Source organism: Crocodylus siamensis, chromosome 3, assembly GCF_052110815.1.
Source record: "Crocodylus siamensis isolate JL-2025a chromosome 3, ASM5211081v1, whole genome shotgun sequence".
NCBI lineage: Eukaryota > Metazoa > Chordata > Crocodylia > Crocodylidae > Crocodylus > Crocodylus siamensis.
Window position 1 is genome coordinate 207,391,390 of NC_143397.1, and position 19,368 is coordinate 207,410,757.

Here is a 19,368-nt window from a genome sequence, read left to right on the forward strand (position 1 = left end):
TTCTCTCCTTCAAAGCCATTACCACCCCAAGCTCAATATTAGTGAGACAGCGCTCTCAATATAACAGCTGGAATTCTGTTATGTCTGTTAATATTGCACAATAACTTTGCCATCCTGAAGGGCTATAATAGCAAGAAACTGCACCGAAGTTGCAGTGTCGCATGTCTACATAACTCTGCTTTCTTAAGTTACCTACAAGTTGCAGTGTAGCAGGGACAGGGTCCCAGCTGCTGCCACGCTCCCACAGAAACATTCCTGAGCACTACACTTGTGTGAGGTATTCCTATCCTTCCCTCCTCCAAATCTTGAGACACCTTCCTAAGCACAGGAAAAATAAATGGTAACTGTACTAGTAGCATTTCCCACAAGAAAGCTCAAAGTAAAGTTTAACACTCCGTTCCTCATTTGTTTCATTCACAGGGTGTTTAATATCCTGCAGATGGAGATTGCAAAAAGTTGCTACAGACACCAGGTACCCCAACTGCTACTTAGGCATCCTTAGACATGCCCCAGCACATCCAGTTCTTGTTAGGTTTAAATATAAGAACTATAAGAACATTATTCTACATTAAATATAGCAGATGACTCAAAAAGGGACTGTGTTCCTATTAAAATACTACTTTTAAACAGACTGCAGCCAACATCCCCTCGGGCTCTGCGGCCCCCCCATTGGGCACCTCAGAGACAGCCACCCAGACGGAGCCCATGGTTCCGGGCTCCACCCAGACGGAGCCCCTGGCTCTTGGCTGCGGGGGCTGCCTGTCCCTTTTTCAGGCTCTGGGGTCTGGGAGCATGGCCACCTCCCCTTGCGGGGTCTGCTCCCTGCTGGGGTCTCTGGTGCGCCAGCTGGAGGAGCTCCAGGCCACAGTCCAGAGACTGCGTACCATCAGGGACTGCGAGCAGGAGATAGACTCCTACTGCCAGGCCCTTCTCCCCCGGGAGCCGCAGGGTAGAGCACCGTCTCCCTCCACGACTAAGGAGGACTCTGGGACCTCCCGCTCTGCCCAGTAAGGGGCACGGACCAAGGTGGTCAAGGGCCTGAAGGCCCGCTGCACCAAGGCCCCTCCCTCGCCGGAGCTTAGCAACAGGTTCGCACCTCTTGCAGCCCCAGCAGAGCCTGCTCAGTTGCCAGCTCCCACAGGCAACCCAGGCTCAACCACAGCTACTGGCCCCACTCTCCCCAAGACAAAGCGAAAGGTGTTTGTTGTGGGAGACTCCATCCTGCGGGGCACTGAGGGGGCAATCTGCCGCCCCGACCCCTTAGCCCGGGAAGTCTGCTGCTTCCAGGGGGCCCGCATCCGAGACATTGCGGAGAGGATCCCGCAGCTCCTCCGGCCCACAGACCACTACCCCATGCTCCTTATTCACGTGGGCACCAATGACACGGCTCGGAGCACCCCCAGCCAGGTCATGAGGCGCTACAGGGAGTTGGGAGCGGAGCTTAGGGGTCTGGGAGCTCAGGTGGTGTTTTCGTCGATCCTCCCAGTCTCGGGCCGTGGGCTGAGGAGGGAGAGGAGGATCCACGCAGTGAACCAAAGACTGCGGAGCTGGTGTCATCGGGAAGGCTTTGGCTTCCATGACCACAGCCCGCTCTTTGGTGAGAGAGGCAGCGAGCTGCTGGGAAGAGATGGCCTCCACCTCTCTCCCCTGGGGAGGAGGCTCTTCTCAGCCAGGCTGGCTGACCTGCTCCACCAGGCTTTAAACTACACCCGCTGGGGGATGGGGGGGACTACTGCCACTGCTGGCCCGCTGAGCAATCCTTGCAAAGCCAGCAGACCAAAGCACTTAAGGGAGCCCACCCCTGCCCCAGCCCTGGCACAATCTGCGGGCAAGGCAAGAACCCCTAAGGGCACAATTGCCTGCCTGTACACTAATGCCAGGAGCCTGGGTAACAAGCAGGAGGAGCTTGTCCTCCTGCTCAGTGCAAAGAATTATGATGTCACTGGGATAACGGAGACCTGGTGGGACTCCACCCATGACTGGACCACGAGTATAGAGGGCTATACCCTGTACAGGAGGGATCGTGTTGACAAAAGGGGTGGGGGTGTAGCTCTCTATGTGAAGGAAAGCTACATGTCCCTGCAAACTCTCGTGCGTGGATGACCTCTACCTGACTCAAGAAGTCTATGGGCCAACGAAAGGCAAAGCGCTGCTCAACCTGGTACTGGCTACGGTGGACGACCTAATCGGCGACCTAGTGATCGATGGGAAGCTGGGTGACAGCGACCACGAGCTGATCACCTTCACCATCCGCCATAAAGCTGGCAAGTCAGTCAGCAACACAGAAGTCCTTGTCAAAGTCGGCTTTTCTGAAGTCAAGCTCAAGAGGCTTGTCGGTCAGGCCCTCAGGGACCGTGACCCCAGGGAGATGGGAGTTCAAGAAGAGTGGTTGCTTCTCAAGGAAGCGATCCTCAATGCACAAGCTAAATCTATCCCAACACAGAGGAAAGGCAGCAAGAAGGCACAGCAGCCCTCCTGGCTCTCTACGGACCTAGCGGACCTCCTGCGGCTAAAAAGGAAAGCCTACAAAGGATGGAGGACGGGATTCACCTCCAAGGAGAATTATTCTGCACTGGTCCGGTCCTGCAGGGAGCAAACCAGGAAAGCCAAGGCTGCAACTGAACTCCAACTAGCTTCAAGCATCAAGGACAACAAAAAGTCCTTTTTCAGATATGTGGGGAGCCAGAGGAAAAGCAAGCGCAATGCTGGACCCCTGCTAAACTAGATGGGGCAACTGACAACTGACGCCCAGGAAAAAGCCAACCTATTAAATAGGTACTTTGCGTCAGTCTTTCATCAGTCACATGGGACACCCATGCCTGCTATGGAACAGGGAGATCCGGGTGTTGGGGATCCCCTACCCTCCATCAATGCTGACCTCATGATGGAACACCTTGAGAAGCTGGATACCTTCAAGTCAGCTGGCCCTGACAATCTGCACCCCAGGGTACGCAAGGAGCTGGCGAGCGTCATAGCCCAGCCCCTGGCACGGATCTTTGAAAACTCCTGGCGCTCTGGTGTAGTGCCCGAAGACTGGAAGAAGGCCAATGTGGTACCGATCTTCAAGAAAGGGAGGAGAGTGGATCCGGCTAACTACAGGCCCATTAGCCTGACTTCTATCCTGGGGAAGATCTTAGAAAAGTTTATTAAGGAGGCCATCCTTGATGGACTGGCCCAGGCTAACATCCTAAGAGATAGCCAGCATGGGTTTGTTGCGGGTAGGTCTTGTTTGACCAATCTCATTTCCTTCTATGACCAGGTGACCTATCACCTGGACAAGGGAGAAGAGATTGATGTCATATATCTTGACTTCAAAAAAGCCTTTGATCTGGTATCCCATGATCACTTCTTGGCCAGACTCCCCAGTTGTGGCCTTGGCTCCACCACGATCTGCTGGCTGGGAAACTGGCTTCGTGGTCGGACCCAGAGGGTTGTAATTGATGGCAGTCACTCATCGTGGTGCCCTGTGACCAGTGGGGTCCCTCAAGGCTCTGTCCTGGGACCCATCCTGTTCAACATCTTCATTAATGATGTGGACATTGGAGTCAGGAGTGGACTGGCCAAGTTCGCCGATGACACCAAACTTTGGGACAAAGCATCCACGCCAGAAGATAGGCGGGTGATCCAGGCTGACCCGGACAAGCTCAGCAAATGGATAGACGAGAACCTGATGGTGTTTAACACCGAAAAATGCAAGGTTCTCCACCTTGGGAGGAAAAACCTGCAGCATCCTTATAGGCTTGGCAGTGCTGCGTTGGTTAGCACTACAGAAGAAAGAGACTTGGGGGTCATCATTGACCACAAGATGAACATGAGCCTGCAATGCGATGCTGCAGCTAAAGCGACCAAAACGCTGGCTTGCATCCATAGATGCTCCTCGAGCAAATCCCAGGATGTCATTCTCCCCTTGTACTCAGCCTTGGTGAGGCTGCAGCTGGAGTACTGCGTCTAGTTTTGGGCTCCACAATTTAAAAAGGATGTGGAGAAGCTTGAGAGAGTCCAGAGGAGAGCCACGCGCATGATCAGAGGTCAGGAAAACAGATCTTATGATGACAGGCTGAGAGCCATGGGACTCTTTAGCCTGGAAAAGCGCAGGCTCAGGGGTGATCTGATGGCCACCTATAAGTTTATCAGGGGTGACCACCAGGATCTGGGGGAACGTTTGTTCACCAGAGTGCCCCAAGGGATGATGAGGTCGAATAGTCACAAACTCCTGCAAGACTGTTTCAGGCTGGACATAAAGAAGAATTTCTTTACTGTCCGAGCCCCCAAGGTCTGGAACAGTCTGCCAGCGGAGGTGGTTCAAGCACCTACATTGAACACCTTCAAGAGTAAATTGGATGCTTATCTTGCTGGGATCCTATGACCCCAGCTGACTTCCTGCCCTTTGGGCAGGGGGCTGGACTCAATGATCTCCTGAGGTCCCTTCCAGCCCTAATGTCTATGAAATCTGTCAGTGCAGCAAACTGCATTATTTACTTAAGTGTTTGAGGCAAGATATTGAAAGCCACAAGTACTAAATAAAGCTAAATTAAGATCTCCACCCTATTTCCCCTTGAAAGCCTCCACACCCTATAGATTCATAGGGGGAGCAAACCAGAAAGCCACTAACAGGACTAAGCCTTTGAAAGAAGCTGGTTCTTTGAAAGTAGGAGAGAAGCAGAGTATATTACTCCAAGATAAACAAACTGTAGCATGCATACTGGAAGTGGCACCAGCAACCTCTGCACGGTATGTAGCAAAGTGGGAAGGCAACAGTAGTAGCTAGGGCAGGAAGCAGATAGTAGAACAACAGATCAGTCAGAGGAAAAGGATCAAAAGTGGCACTCGAGGAAGGTGCAGGGCTTATTTTGTGGCAGGTGTGCCACCAGTCTTCCCCCACTGCATTACTCCACAGGGAGTTTAAACAATATGCAATTTTCATTAGTCACCAAGTATTTCATGTGACCTCATGCACTCCTCAAGGAAAACAAACTTGAAATAAAACAAATATTAAGAAACACTTGCAGTTAAATGATGCTTGAGTTCAAGTCAGACTAGCAAAAGAAATTAAACAAATGGGTTAGCTTACAGAGATATTGCTGTCACATGCACCTACCAACCCTGTCACAAGATTTTAAAATCATCTCTATTCAATGGTTTGGTTTTGTTCCCTTTCATCATTTCTATAGCAATTTTGTGGAGAGTTTGAATAAGCCTCCAGGATTGTTTTCAAAGAAGCCTGATGTTGAGTATTCCCAGAGCCCCCAGCAAGAATTAGAGGAATTATTCACCCAAAAATTTAGTTGCTTGCTTTAATAAATACTTTTGGCACAATCCACTTTAAATTCTTAAAGTCTGCTAGATGGCATTTAAACAATGGAGAAGATCCCTGCCCCAACTCTTACCATCCGAGACAAAACAGCTGACTGAACACCAAAAAGCACAAACTAGCCTAGAAATTATTGAAGGATATTCATTCTTGTTCTCAACTACTGCTAACTTTGTAAGCATTATGGAAAATCCACAGAGCATCTCAAAGCAGCGTTTTCACAGGGCTGTTTTGACACAAAGTCCCAGCTGGTTCCCAAACAGTATTTGAGAGGTGACAAAGGAAGCGGAGGAAGGGCTGTTAGCTTTCTTGTTTTCTTAACATAAGCAATAAGATAATCCCAAGAAAGTGCTAGTGCAAGTCACCTTTGGGGGCTGCTTTAGAAGTTAGTCATTGCTGGAGTCTGCCACAAGAGCATCGGTTCAGCCTTGAGAAATCTACACTAGAAGAAGGGGGAAGACTTCTGAAATCTTCCAAGTAAAAAAATTCACTTTCTTGGGATTATCTTATTGCTTATGTTAAGAAAACAAGAAGCTAACAGCCCTTCCTCCACTGGTGCTCACAGATCCCATAAAGCAGAAGATTCTTTGAGAGGAAATGCATCCTGGTCCTGGACTATGCAGTCACCCTTCTTCCTGTCTGCGATACCAGAGTTGGCCAAAACAAGGGAGAATGGATCATGATGAAACCTGTGGAGTATTTAGTACAGCCTTAAGAATCCAGTCTCTACCAGCAGATGGTATCACAGACAGGAAGAAGGGTGACTGCATAGTCCAGGACCAGGTTGCATTTCCTCACAAAGAATCTTCTGCTTTATGGGATCTGTGAGCCAGTTCTAGCTATTAAATCTAAGTGCTGGAAGGACACAGCCTGACAACAGAACATGCCCACTTGCATCTTCACTTTTACCTGTGCTACCCTTGAGACTTCTTAGAACTCCCAAGTGCTTACAAACATTTTTGTGGTGCTGATAGAAGACCTGGACAGAGGACACTCACTAAGAAGGTAGGTCATCACCATTTCCATGGCACTGTCAAAGAAAAAAAAAACACTTAAGCATGCCATGCCTATCTGTAGCTATTTGCACCAAACTTGAAAATATATCAGCAAAGCAGCTCCAGGGATGTCCCCAGGAACAGCGCTCTTGATAATGTAGTCAAGTCTCTGTAACAACTACAAGGGATGCTCTCAGTGTGGGTTCACAACACATTTCCAGGCCTTGTGACTGCAAGCAGGAATGGGTACATGGAGTGTGCTCAGCAGCACCCCTACCCTAGCCACAGTTATTGTTTCTGGATGCACTGCATGAGCAATTGGTGTTATTTTGAATTCCAAGGAGCACAGGAAATACAAACTTCCCTCAAAGTACGACTGCTAGAGCAGCCTTGAACTTTACTCTCCAGCTGTGATCTAATACATGAAATCTAGTATGCTCCAGTCCCTCCCCAAAATATTTAGCAACCTGGAGTAATAGAGTCCTTGACTTCTTTCCTTGCACATTGGCCTGCTTGTGTCATTCCAATCTGAATGAAAAGGGAAAAGGCAAGTTATTTCTTTCATCTGTCCTCCAGCATAGGCATGATACAGAAATATACTACACAAGAATTATTAGAACACATCTGATGCTGATATTCAAATAAGATACAAGTACAAGGGACAGTGGCACAGAAGCTGTCACTATCATTTTTTATTTTCAATATCCTGTCTAACTCCTGCATTGTTTTGTCAACAAACTAGAACTTGATGCAGGGAAGTATGCTGTAGCTTGGTCTGGTAGAAAATATCAGATTTATCCAAAGAACCTTGTCTGCCTATGAACTTGATACAGTGAACACAGTGTGAGCTGGTAGAGAGATACGAGCATAAGCACCAGGAACAATTAACACCTCTTCAATTGGGGAATTTTATTATCCTTGTCACCACTTTAATGTTGCCCCCTGATTGAATTATTTTAGTATTATTTGCCATATTCATTTGTACCTAGAGCACCACGCACATTTTAATACACACACTTAATTGTATTAGTTCGCCTTCAGAAGATATTGCCATAAAGAAAATTTCAGGAAATAATTAAGGTAAGCCTCTGTGCTTCCCAAATAAACTTAGCAGTTAGTGGCTCTTTGGTAAGGTACAGCCAAGCCTCTGAGCACTTATATCCATGGCATGTGGAGGATCCTACTGAATTCTATGCTGCTTACACTATTTTTAGCAGAGCCAAGAAGAGTCCAGGATTTTTTCTAGGGCAGTTAAACCAGATAAAGAACCTACCAATATGCAACAGCATGTGTTGCTATGAAACATGGCAGTGCTTTATCACTTAAGCAGCTTCTGTATAGAATACATGCCTGCTGAGCTCATGTTTTTGTTCTCCCTTCAGTCTTAAGCTTGATATCAACTGCAGTACTGGTGGCTAAAATTGGAAAGCACTGGATTGCAGAAGAAAACCACTCTTTTTGTCACATTTTGCTCTTGCGAGTCATGCTAACAAATTTCAACAGGTTAAAACCGACAAAAACAAACAACCTGCACCTGTTACCATTCCCTTCCAAAGTACTTCTTTATTTACTGTGCAGAAAGACAATAAAGGGTAGTCATAAGTAGAGTTTAGATTACGGTTGTATGAGATGGCTTTGATAGGGATGATCCAGCCTCAGGAAGGGGGGTTGGCGTAGATAACCTCTGAAGTCTCTTTCAGCCCTACTTCTCTATGACATAAAACACAATGACCCTTTCTAGCTTTACAATAGCTTAATCAGACCTACTTCATGGTGCAGCATACAGGATTTCATCCAGCAATTCCTGTATCAACTCCATAACTTCTGGTTCCACTATTCTATCAGCCCTTATCGCTTTAGTCCAAGCACCTTACAGAAGAGCATTAAGTGATAACAAGGATCTTCTAGACTAGAAGTGGCCAAACTTCTTAAACCTTCCAGCTGCAAACCAAATTATTAATGTGGCCGAGAACCGCACTACACACACCTTTTGAAATACGAATGCTCTGGAGTCTTGGATCTGTGCACAGTGCTCCAGCTTAAAATAATTTGTTTTTTTAAATAGCTTCTTTATTTTAAGAAGAATGAACTGAAGAGCATAAGTCAGAATAAATGAGCACCCTTTAACTAGATCTTTCTTCAGAAACAGCACAGAACTCACAAACCACCCAATTTGGATGCATCCAAATTGTAAAGGCTTTGAATCCCTACCCTCCAAGTTTGCATCTTTCCTGGGATGTATCCTGCATACAAATCTCAATCCAATTTATTAAGACCCTAGAGCAATGATTCTGAACCAGGGTGTTGCAGCACTCTGAGGTGCCTTGAGATCCTTTCAAGGGTGCTGTAGGGTGCACCTAACACTGTTAGGTATTAAACATGATTCATAAAAGATAAACAAGGATTTCAAATAGGAATGCACACTGTTAAAACATCCTACCCTGTTGTAGTCTGAGTTCTTTGCAACAGAAAAAGAACTGCTCTCTTTTGTTGTAATCTAAAAAACTAATAGAAAACTGAGCTACACTTTACTAAAGGGTGCCTCGAGTCTAACAAGATTGAGAACCACTGTCCTGGAGTTAGAATTCTGGCCCTGATCAGGCTTGTACCAAGTTTAGACCCCTAGTCTTCTCCAGTCTTCACAAAGCAGCGGATCTACTGAAAGGGCCTGAATGGCTATGCCATGTTTCCATATGGCCTCCTTGAAATACCAAGATCATACTGGATAATTTCGGCCTGCCCTTCCCTTAGCTGAACTGAAGAGAACTGTAGCTAAGTCTATGAGGACCAGGTTCCAAAATATTATCTCCACTTAAGAGCATCACTAGGAAGCAAATACATGAGGTGAAAACATGAAGAATTGGAATAAGCAATTTGGTAGTAGGGGAGGGAAGCATTCACCCACTACCTCTAGTTTGGAAACCATCTGGAAATATGGAGGGCCAGGCAGCAGTCACAGCCATAGCCAGCAGAGCCAATATCTATAGCAGCAATCTGCCAGAGGCTAGAACAGGGGTGGGCAAAATGTGGCCCACCAGGTCATTCTATTTGGCCCATGAAGCCCCTAAAAATTTAGAAAAGTAATGTTTCTCTGCCCCTGACTGCCTGTTACATGGCCTTCGATGGCTTGCCAGAATTCAGTAAGGGCCCTCCACCCAAAATAATTGCCCACCCCTGGGCTAGAAGAAATGCTATCCTGGAACAGACCTAAGGAGAGCCCAGCAGACAACATACAGCCACATGAGGTCAAGGAGTCTCCCAGGGGTGCAGCTGAGAAGCACACACTATGACCAGGAGGGAAAGTGCTAAGGGAAGCCAGAATAACCATCTGTGATAATGACATGCTGGCAGTATATTTTAATCCATTACTCACATATCAGAGCCCTCTAAACAGTGCAATGGAGGAATGAGTGCAGAGCCAGTGTTTTACAGAGGGAGATAAAGTTTGAGAGACCAAGGTGTGAAGCATGCTTCTTTTCAAAGCAACTTGAATATCAGGCACTGAAGGTCTGCCCTTGTTCTGTTCTCTCTGAAATGAACTTTGCAGTTCACTATTAAGAACTGTACCAGGAGTATGTGCAACCTCTTCCTACCATTCAGAGGTTTCTCTAAGGAAAGGGGGAAGAAGGGAGGGGAAATATGAAGATATATATTTTGCATGGTAACTTCATGAAGAACTTACTTTAATGCTTACAGAAAATTCAAGTCCTTCAAAAAAAACCTGCTGCATTATGCCACATTAACACCCAGCAGTGAAGAAGTTATAACAGTCGAGATGGATCACCCTCACTCATCCAATTGTTCTCATATTTTTGAGTACTCAGCCACTCAAAAGGAGCTTCTGCACTGCTTATCTCGTGTGGGCGTGAATGGTGCTATGGAAACAGAAATGCTGCCAAGCATATCTGCAGTTCACACTGACCAAAGGCTGTACATATGGGGGGCGGGGAGGAAATGATTAGTCTTTTGAAAGCAAGAGCACAGCAAATACGTAGAGGAACCACTCTTAACCAGCCTGCTAACTGGTGACTTTGGTGCAAGAAGGATCTGCTGCTCTTTTCCATCTCTTCTATACCTCAGAACTAGAATAGACCCACCCCTCTTTAGAGGCAGAGCTCTGTTGGAAGGAGTTCATCAGAGCACTGCAAGCACTAACTAGTAAGCAGAGTCAGAAATGCACTCTTCCAACCCCTACTGCCTCGGTCCTCCCAACCAATCAGCTAGAGGATCCCTTATACCAGGGCTGTCCAACTTCTGTGCCATAGCCCAGTTCCTTTCCCACAATCCACCTGCTCCTGGGAACACGTAGGCAGTACCAACACTACCCTAGACCCCCTTCCACTATGCCACCCTAGAAAACAGAAGCCAGAAAGGAGAGCCATGTGGGAAGAGGCTGTGGGCTGCATGTTAGCAGTTGGACAGCCCTGCTTTACATGACCATTCTGCACTGTAAGACAGTATGAAGAAGAACCAAGTGAAGTATTTGACTGAACATTAACCCTGATGTCACATTTCCCTCATCTGGCAGAGTGCTATATGTTTGCAGGTATCTAAAGCCATCAATGGATAAAGACACGTTTTGGATCCCACAACAAGTGGCCAAATGTTGCAAGAGTCCGTTTTTTAAAAGCAAGGACCTCTGTAAATGAGACTTCAGTTTGGAGAACTTGCATATCTAGTAGAAAGCCAGAACTGCAGTAAGCCAGATTTTTTTTTGAAGGAACTCTTCAGTTCTAAACCATACAAAATGTAGTTCTTCTGAAAAAGAGCATGGCTTGCCACAAGAATCAAGTACTACTACCTGTAAAAAACAGCTGCTGTACAAGGCATGGCATCAGATATGAATTACCATACCAGAATGGAAGTTTGGAACAGGGGATCTGGCTAACAACTTGAGTACATAAAGTTATAATGTTAACTGGATGGCCTGTGCTAGATATAGCAGTTAAGCTTCATGTGCAGAGCTGATACAGGGATATGGTTGTGATTTATAAATGAAAAGAAAATTTAGAGGACCAAAGGAAAACACTGTTATATGAAGACAACAGTATTTTTTAAGACACGTTAAGAAACAGCCTGTTATCCTGAATGGTTTATTAGAAGTCAAACTTCCAGGTCTTGCTAGCAGAGAAGTGAGAAAGGGAACAAGGGAGAGAGTGTCAAAAAGTAATTAGAAATAGGCCAGCCTCATCAGGGAACTTGCTGCACAATTTACTACTCATAGCTTACTGGCTTTAAGGGCTCCCAACACTAATTTTGACAGCAGTATCTCTCAGAAGCTTTAAGCCATCATCAGCACCTTATTTCAGCAGGTAATGTACAAGGAGAGCTCGTAATCAGTTTTTTTTTAACCCTAGCTTCTTGCACGAACCGTGTTTGGGAGCCTGGTTTGTAACTCAACATTAACTGGGCTTAGCTGTGGTATCAGTTACCTTCTAAATTTAGATGAGGTGCCTTTAGACATCTCCCCAGGATGTCCCATTCCTGAAAAAAGCTGGTTTGATAAAGAGAGGAATAAAAAGCTGGTTTGATAAAGAGAGCCATGTGTTGACTCCCACGGGATGCTCCATAATGGCCGCACTGGACCACGGTGCGAAAGGAGTTCCAAGAAAGAGCAGCTCATGGAAAAAACCTCACCCACAGGCAGCTGTTGAGGAATTGGTGGCAATGGGTAGGGGCTGCATGGGGGTGAATGCCTCCAGTGATGGAGGAACAAGACAGCATGGTACTCAGCCTGCTTCTCTGAACTAGGAACACTCAAGCTGTCTTAAGTGATAAGAGGGAAAATTTTTCAGTTAAAAGTACTTTTAATTGGAGGCATTTTAGATAGAAAGGATCCAATCACACAAAGTACCAAGTACATCAGTGCGCACTGCTCTAAAAGAGTTACAGCCCCCAATTTAGATTAAGTTGAAACTAACTCAGACAAATTTGGCCAAAGTTATATGTTTTCAGTCCAGTGCTTAATCTGTTTAATGTCACCATCGTCTGTGTGCGCACACATGCTGGAGTTTACATATAGCAGGCTACTAAAGGATAAGTGAGACATGCACCCAAAGTAAACTTTGGACCACTATGAAGCAAAAGCAGCAATGTGATGTTTTGATGCAAGCTCAGCAGCGTTGTAATTCTGGCCCGATGCCACTTATGATTCAGTCACAGGCTTGCTGACCAGAGGTCAGAAACCTGTTAACATAAGCCAGAGGGGTCACTCCAGCACTAGCTGCTCCAACATACCTGGTCTCACACCTCTCCAAACCCCACCACCACTTCCTCCCAACATCAGGGGAAAGAAGTGAGTGGTGGAAACCTTAAGACACTTGATAGCCAGGAGGGGCTTTGCAGCTCAGACCAGATGGCAAAATCTGCCACAAGATTAGACCAAAAATGAGCTCTTAAAACAAGCCTAGAACATTGCTGAAAATGACTGGCAGGTTTAGCTAGTATAACCTAAATTACAGTTTTGAGCAGTGCTCAATAAGAGCTAGGCCTAGCTGAACAGAGCTCAATGGCACAGTTTAATGACAGCTTTTCATCATCCAGGAACCCAGCATAATTCAGAGAAACTTTGATACTTTGGTATGTTCTGTACTGTCCCAGCCCAGGGCTTTATTCACAGCTGGCTCTGTTTTATCATGACAGCACTCTTAGCCCAATATTTTTTCAAGGATTCTGTTTTTAGCCCACGATGTGGTAGGGGAAAGGAGTTTTTGATCCAGGAGATTTTGTCAGTTTTCAGCAAAGGGGAGTAGAGCAAAGTGTCTCAAAGGAGAATAGAGCAAAATAAGCCAAGGATCTGGGACCTTCTCTTCTTGGTGAAAGGGGATGAGAGGCTGACTTGAGCTAGGAGGTCTGCACAAAGGAAGAGGATTAAAGAAGTGCTGTATTACTTGAGGATGTTGCTCTTGCCAAAGAAACTCATCTGCCTAAGGCAGAAAGTGAACTTGTTTCACATGTTGGGGAGGGGAACGATGACTAAAGTGTTTCTCCATATACCTTACCACATTGGTGCAGTTAGAGAAAAAAAAATCCCCTTCAGCTCCCCTGCTTGTAAGAGTACTTTGCTGACTCAGGTCTAACCTGCGCCGGGACAGTGCTTTATACTAGTACAAATGGGCCTACATTGGGGCTCTTACCAGTATGGCTTAGTGACAATCACCATCTTACCAGGTTTGCTACTGAAGTGCTTAGGATGGGTTTATGCTTGAAGAAGCACTAAAGCTGCTAGTTACAAAATTTCTCTTTTACAACAAGAGAAGACTAGACTAGGAAGCTTTTTTTTGGCAACAACAGTTTAAACATTACTTTCCGATCCGTTATATTCTTCATTTAGAGACTATTTAGCCTTTCAATTAGCTCATGGCAATATTCTAAACAATTTGCACTTTAAAGTACAGAGACAGTTTATACATATAACAGAAGTAGTAGAGACATTCTTCTCAGTCTCCCAAACACTATCTGGAAGTTTGTAGCTAGCAATTCGTTACCCAACCAAAGCTCATGCCTCTCTGAATGTGTGTGTAAGGTGCCACCTTATTCTGCCTGACTTCAGGCTAACACAGCTAACTGCAACGTAATCCTGTCTTTCACTATCACCTTATGTTACACTGCTACCCCATACCTGGCTTCCTACTACACTCTGTAGAGATATACAAAAAGGTTAGAACAAGTTATCTGCAAAATGGTTTTATTTCCTATTCAAAGGATTAGTTTCTGTTGTTCTAGTACCTTTTATTTTTACTTGTCCATGAATGGCAGCAACTTGCAAAAATAAAGTTGGATGGGGAAACACCAAAGGAGTTGGGTGGTGAAACACTGAAAGAAGAGTTGCAATAGACTAGAGCCCTTAACTGTTTGTTTCCCTGTCCATGCAACGTTTGCACTTCAGATGCATAAAACTGTAATAGAAGCAGTTTAGACATGTGCTAGGGTTTCAGTGAAATTTGGATTTTATTTAAGATAATAAAAATAAAAACAAAACAGAATACAACTCACTAGGTAGGACTTAAATTTTGACACCAGACATGCCTATATCAAAATCTGGTTATCTGCTCATAAACTTAGCCTACCAAAAGGCTCTAGAATCATGTCTATTTAAAGTGTGGGGGCAAAAAGCAGATTTTCCATATTTAAACAAATATTTACATTAATGCGCCTCCTAATATATATGCAACTTGTTTAACCCCAAGTAGTACTCATGAAGAAAAGCTTTATAAATTTAAAAAAAAAAAAAAAAGTGCGTCATGTTTCTGTTCAGTCATAAACGTGGCCAGTTCAACTGATGTAAAAGGCTTTCTGCTCCTGGTTTAGAGTGCAGTTTGTTCTCCTACTAGTAATATCAGCTAGTGTTAAACATGCTCTACTGATGAGTAGTGAGGGATCTCTTATTCTTGCTAGCAGTAGTTCCCTCCACATTGATTTTACATAAGAATTACATATCACCTCCTAAGATTATGTGACCTAAACTGCTAGTTCCAGAAGGAGATGCTTAGATTGTGTGGAGCTGCAAAAAAATAAGGAAAACAAACAGAAACTTACTTTACAAAATACAGCTCTCTCTGGATTACTAGAAAGATACTTTTAAACATCACCTGATGGAAAAAATCCAAGAAGTGGAAAACTTGCTTACTCTACATAATGCAAACCAGCACAGAAATGTGAAGTCAGAAAGGTAGTCTTACAATATAATAGATATCAATGCCTCTAAACCACAGAGACTGAAATTTTAGTGTTAGGAATGTTAGTGCCATCTTAACCAGTAAAAGACACTTTACTACCTTATAAGGCAGGACTACCAACACGAAACAAACTAGTACACTAGTTCTAGAGTTCAGAAAGTCACAAGATAACTACAGAGCTTCAAATATTACTAGGAGTTCATGTAGAAGTTCAATCTAACTTGCGCAAGATTCATTTTTAGTGAAGTTGTGGTGATACTGGCAACATGGCAAAGCATTGAAAGCTGCCAGAATAACACAAAGAATCTCAGAAAAGAATCACACATATTCCACCTGTACAGTCACCATTGTCCACAGTATTAATACAACAATGAACATGTATTGGGCAGAATTTTAAAGGAATACTGGCAGGCCACATGTAATCCAAAATTTAGTTTTAAAAAAACCAAACCTTTGCAAATCTGTGTTTGGTTTTACAAGTTGCATTTAAAGGGAAAACATGCATGTATATACACAGATGTATAAATGCATTTTAAAGTTAATTTGAATAATCATATTGATTTATTAATAGTTTTGCAGCAGATTTTTTTAACTTAAAGAATTAAAACAAATTCAATAAAGGCTATCTAGCCAACCAAAATGCCTTTTATTTTCACAGGTCATTGGATAAAACTATAACTATAAACAATGGCTGTCAAGGCACTACAATACCTTGACCCCCATTAATGGGAAATGTGGGTCATATACAGCAATTTCACTATCATCAGCAAAACAGTTTTAAAACCCTCTTACTCACTGAAGACTAACCTTTAAGATTTTTGTTCTAGTCTTTTAAAATAAAGCCCAAATTAAATATCCTTTTCAAGCTTGCCAGAGGGGGATGAAGGAGGCAAAGGTGCATTTTTCTTTTGTACAAAGTAGTCAGATTCTTAATATTACAACTATAGTTGAATTTGATAAAAGGTGCCTTGAATTTTAGTACCTCTGGGTTGATTCTTCCCTTCCTGCAAGCCTTCCTCTCAAGTTCATGCCAAGATTAATTTACTGACAGCTTATGCTTCCTTAAGCAATAGATGTAGAACTGCTAGATAAAGCAACATTGTCAAGGAGGTTTACAATCCAGAAGTCATCCAGTTTGACAAGTAGGTGTGCCTTTCAGCAGACAAGTTATTGTACTGGTGAGTGCAGGAAGATCAAAAGCTATTAATCTAAATAAGAATCTTGTTTATCTCCTGCATGAGAGTGTCCGACCGCTGCTTTTCTTTAGAGGAGTTTTTCTCAAACCTTACATTTCATTTATTTAACTAAATCTACATTGTTCTTTATTATGCAGGAGCCTTGTTATCTCAACATAGTGTTTTTTTATTCATTTATACCGAAGGAATTCAGGAGCTGAATTGCATAGTAAAACAGCTGTTTCTTCAGAAATGTCATTCAAGTCCCAAGAAACTTCCATTCAAGGTTCCACAGTATTCCAACACAAAGTTCTGCTTTTAGAGAATGGCTGCTGTGGGATACAATCCATCCTGTACACAGATTTTTAGACAGATTTTTTTAAACTAAAGTATCCTTGTGATTCTAAAGATGCACTTTGAAGATTATTACTGAGATAGCAAGTCTTTTGACCAGACAAACTGAATGTGAAAACATGTCCAAGTTTATGTAAGGGGCTGCACAAGTCATATAAAACAACAAGATTTAGCCACTTTACAACCATGTCACTTTCAAAATTCAGCTTTGGCAAACAAGTCTGGAGTACCTTGGCAGAGTTAAACACCAAGTTTTGTAACTTCTATCTATAGGAGTACTGAATCTCACCCTACTTTACAATATGAAGATACTATATGTAAATAAGTTAGCTTGTGCTTTGATTAAAATTTCAAAATGCAAAACTAATTGAAACATAAGATTCATCTGAAGTCAACAGATCACTTGCAAGTTCATTCTTAGTACTCTTTACCAAGTTTCATCAGATACCACTCGGCCTCTTTCTGGCCTTTGCAGGAAAGTTCACAGGTGTTTCAAATGGACTCTGGTACAAAGCGTACCATGTTAATATAAACAACATTTGGACTAACTTACTAATGCATTGATTAAACAAACCAACTGCACTGCCAGGTGAGTATTAAATATGACTTGGAACAGAGATAGAATTCCAGGGTTCTGTCCAAAGTCAGACAGAGACCCCAAACTGAAGGCATGCCAACAGTGTACACAAGACTAGCCATCACACACTTACTTTTATTATTATGAACACATTCACAATGAGCCATAAAATTAGGTTAAACAGGGCCAAATAACAAATTTGATCTGGTAAGAGCAGCACTACTGGTTCAGCAATGGAGAAACAGCTCATAACCGAATCTGGTTTATTCAACCCTATAAAAAGCTACGATGGAAAATTTAGTACGTTGCCATGTGGAAAAAGTGTTACAGCCACAGGTAATAAATAAATATATCACCTATCAGGCCAATCAAAACACTCAACTTCAAAACTGTAAAACTCAACTCAGCCTTTTTCCCCCCAAAAAACAGGTTCATGACCTCAGAAATAGCTTCCAAAGAAGACAGAGCTAGACAGGCTCCCAAATGTAAAGAAAATTAAAACCAATGAGGTTTTTGTCTTCCAGAATCTACAAACTCCTGCAGTGCTTCTATTCCTGTCATTCAAATGCCCCTGGACAACAGCCAAACTGAAATTTCCTGTTGCGGGGCAGAGCTTCGAACAGCCAGGATGAGGATGCCAAGTAAATGGCAGGTGTTCACCTCTTCTGCTTTTTCCTCCCCTATTTGGAAAAATTCACCCTTACTGCTCAAGAGACTGATAGCATTCCTATTCGAGGTCAAGGGACAGGACCTCTGACACCCTGACATTCACCTCTTAGCAGCCATATTTGGCAGCCAGGTTTGGCTTCACTACAGCATTGCCCCAATCTTTTACTAATACCTAGCCTTACACTAGAAATTCATGGCTTTACCCAGTACATTTAGCTTTCTTGCCAATGGTCTTCCAGCATATCTTTTCACTTTTTCCAATTACAGCAAACAGGAAGAGAAGAAAAAAAAAAGCTCTCCTGTGCTACAGGAGAACTGGAGGCTTCATTTTACCAAATCAATCTGTTCAACTCCATGCTCCACCATTAGCAGCCTTTTAAGAGCGACAAGCCAGATTCAGGGGGCAAACCTCTGATTTGCTGTGTTTCAAGAGTTATTTTCAGGATGCTGAACCCCCCCGGTAAGAGGTGCAGGAGGAAGGAAGGCACTCAAGAAACTCTCAGCCTGTGCATGGAGCCATCCCAGCGAGACTATGCAGTTATTAAATATGAATGCATGAGCTATCTTAGCAGGTTTCAAACCCAGCATCCCCAGGGCCGATTTGGAGCCAAGCCTCCCCACCACGGGCAAATTTAGAAGGAAGCAACTCACAGCAAGGGCTGACATCTATTTTCACAAGGGGGGGGGGGGAACCCTTGTGCAGTGGAGGCCTCCCAAGCAGCTTCTGCAGGGAAGCTGCTGCTGCTGTGGCCAGTGCGCACAACCCTTGCCAAGGGGCCAGGACCGGGCAGGACCCCGGAGGACCGAAGGACCCCGGGCAAGGAGCGCCAAGGGGGCGGCCCGGGGACGCCCAGGCCTGGCGGGCAGAGGTGGCAGGTGCCGGGCGGGGCAGGCCTGCGGCCACACAGGCAGCCAGGCCGAGGGGAGGGGAGGGGAGCTCCCTCAGCCCGCCCCGCCCCGGGTGCAGCTCCCTCCCAGGGGCGGCCCCGCGGCCAAGGGAGGCGCTGCGGGACCCCCGCAAGGGCTCCGGGGCAGCTCACCTTGCTCCGGACCGGACTCCCCGCTCGCAGCCATCTGCCCCCTCGCCCGACGCCGCACGTCCGGCCCCGGCAGCGTCTGGCTTGGCCGCGCCGGCGCCGCCCAAACCTCCTCCGGGGCGGCTCCTCGCGTCACTCCGCCCGCGGCCACCTGACCGCGTCCGCCCCGCCCGGCAGGTGGGGCCGCCCCCGGGGTGCTGTGAGGGGAAACGAGCAGCCTGGCAGCGCCTAGGGGGTCCCGGAGGGGCGTGCGGCGAGAGCTAGTCCGGCCCCCGCGGGGGGAAGGCGTGTTGTGCACAGGAGGGCCCCGGGCTCCTCCTGCGGGAGCTGCTTCGGGATGCAAAGAGAAATAAATACATAAAGGATCCCTCACGAGCAGGGATCCTGGTTTTCTCCGATGGGAAAAAAAATCCCCAATGTTCAGATCAAGAAAAGGAACTCCAAATCCACAGTTTTTCCATAATTAAAATGAAACACCACTATATAGCGCGCGCTCTCTCTCTCTCACACACACACACACACACACACACACACACACACACACACACACACACACACACACACACGTAGTG

The 19,368-nt window shown here is 45.1% G+C and overlaps 1 protein-coding gene across 2 annotated transcripts in view; it reads right to left on the minus strand.

Moving 5' to 3' along the window:
• TPD52 (tumor protein D52) overlaps window positions 1-18,958 on the minus strand; it is a 59,777-nt gene extending 40,819 nt beyond the window's left edge. The window contains exon 1 of one of the 2 annotated variants that reach the window (XM_090040226.1): window positions 18,800-18,958. In XM_090040226.1, coding sequence (XP_089896352.1) covers window positions 18,800-18,833 — 34 coding nt within the window. In that variant the 5' untranslated portion in view covers window positions 18,834-18,958. Of the gene's footprint in view, window positions 1-6,220; window positions 6,243-18,799 lie in introns of those variants that run through there. The other variant, XM_090040227.1, reaches the window with a different exon arrangement.
• Window positions 18,959-19,368: the final 410 nt, after the last annotated feature.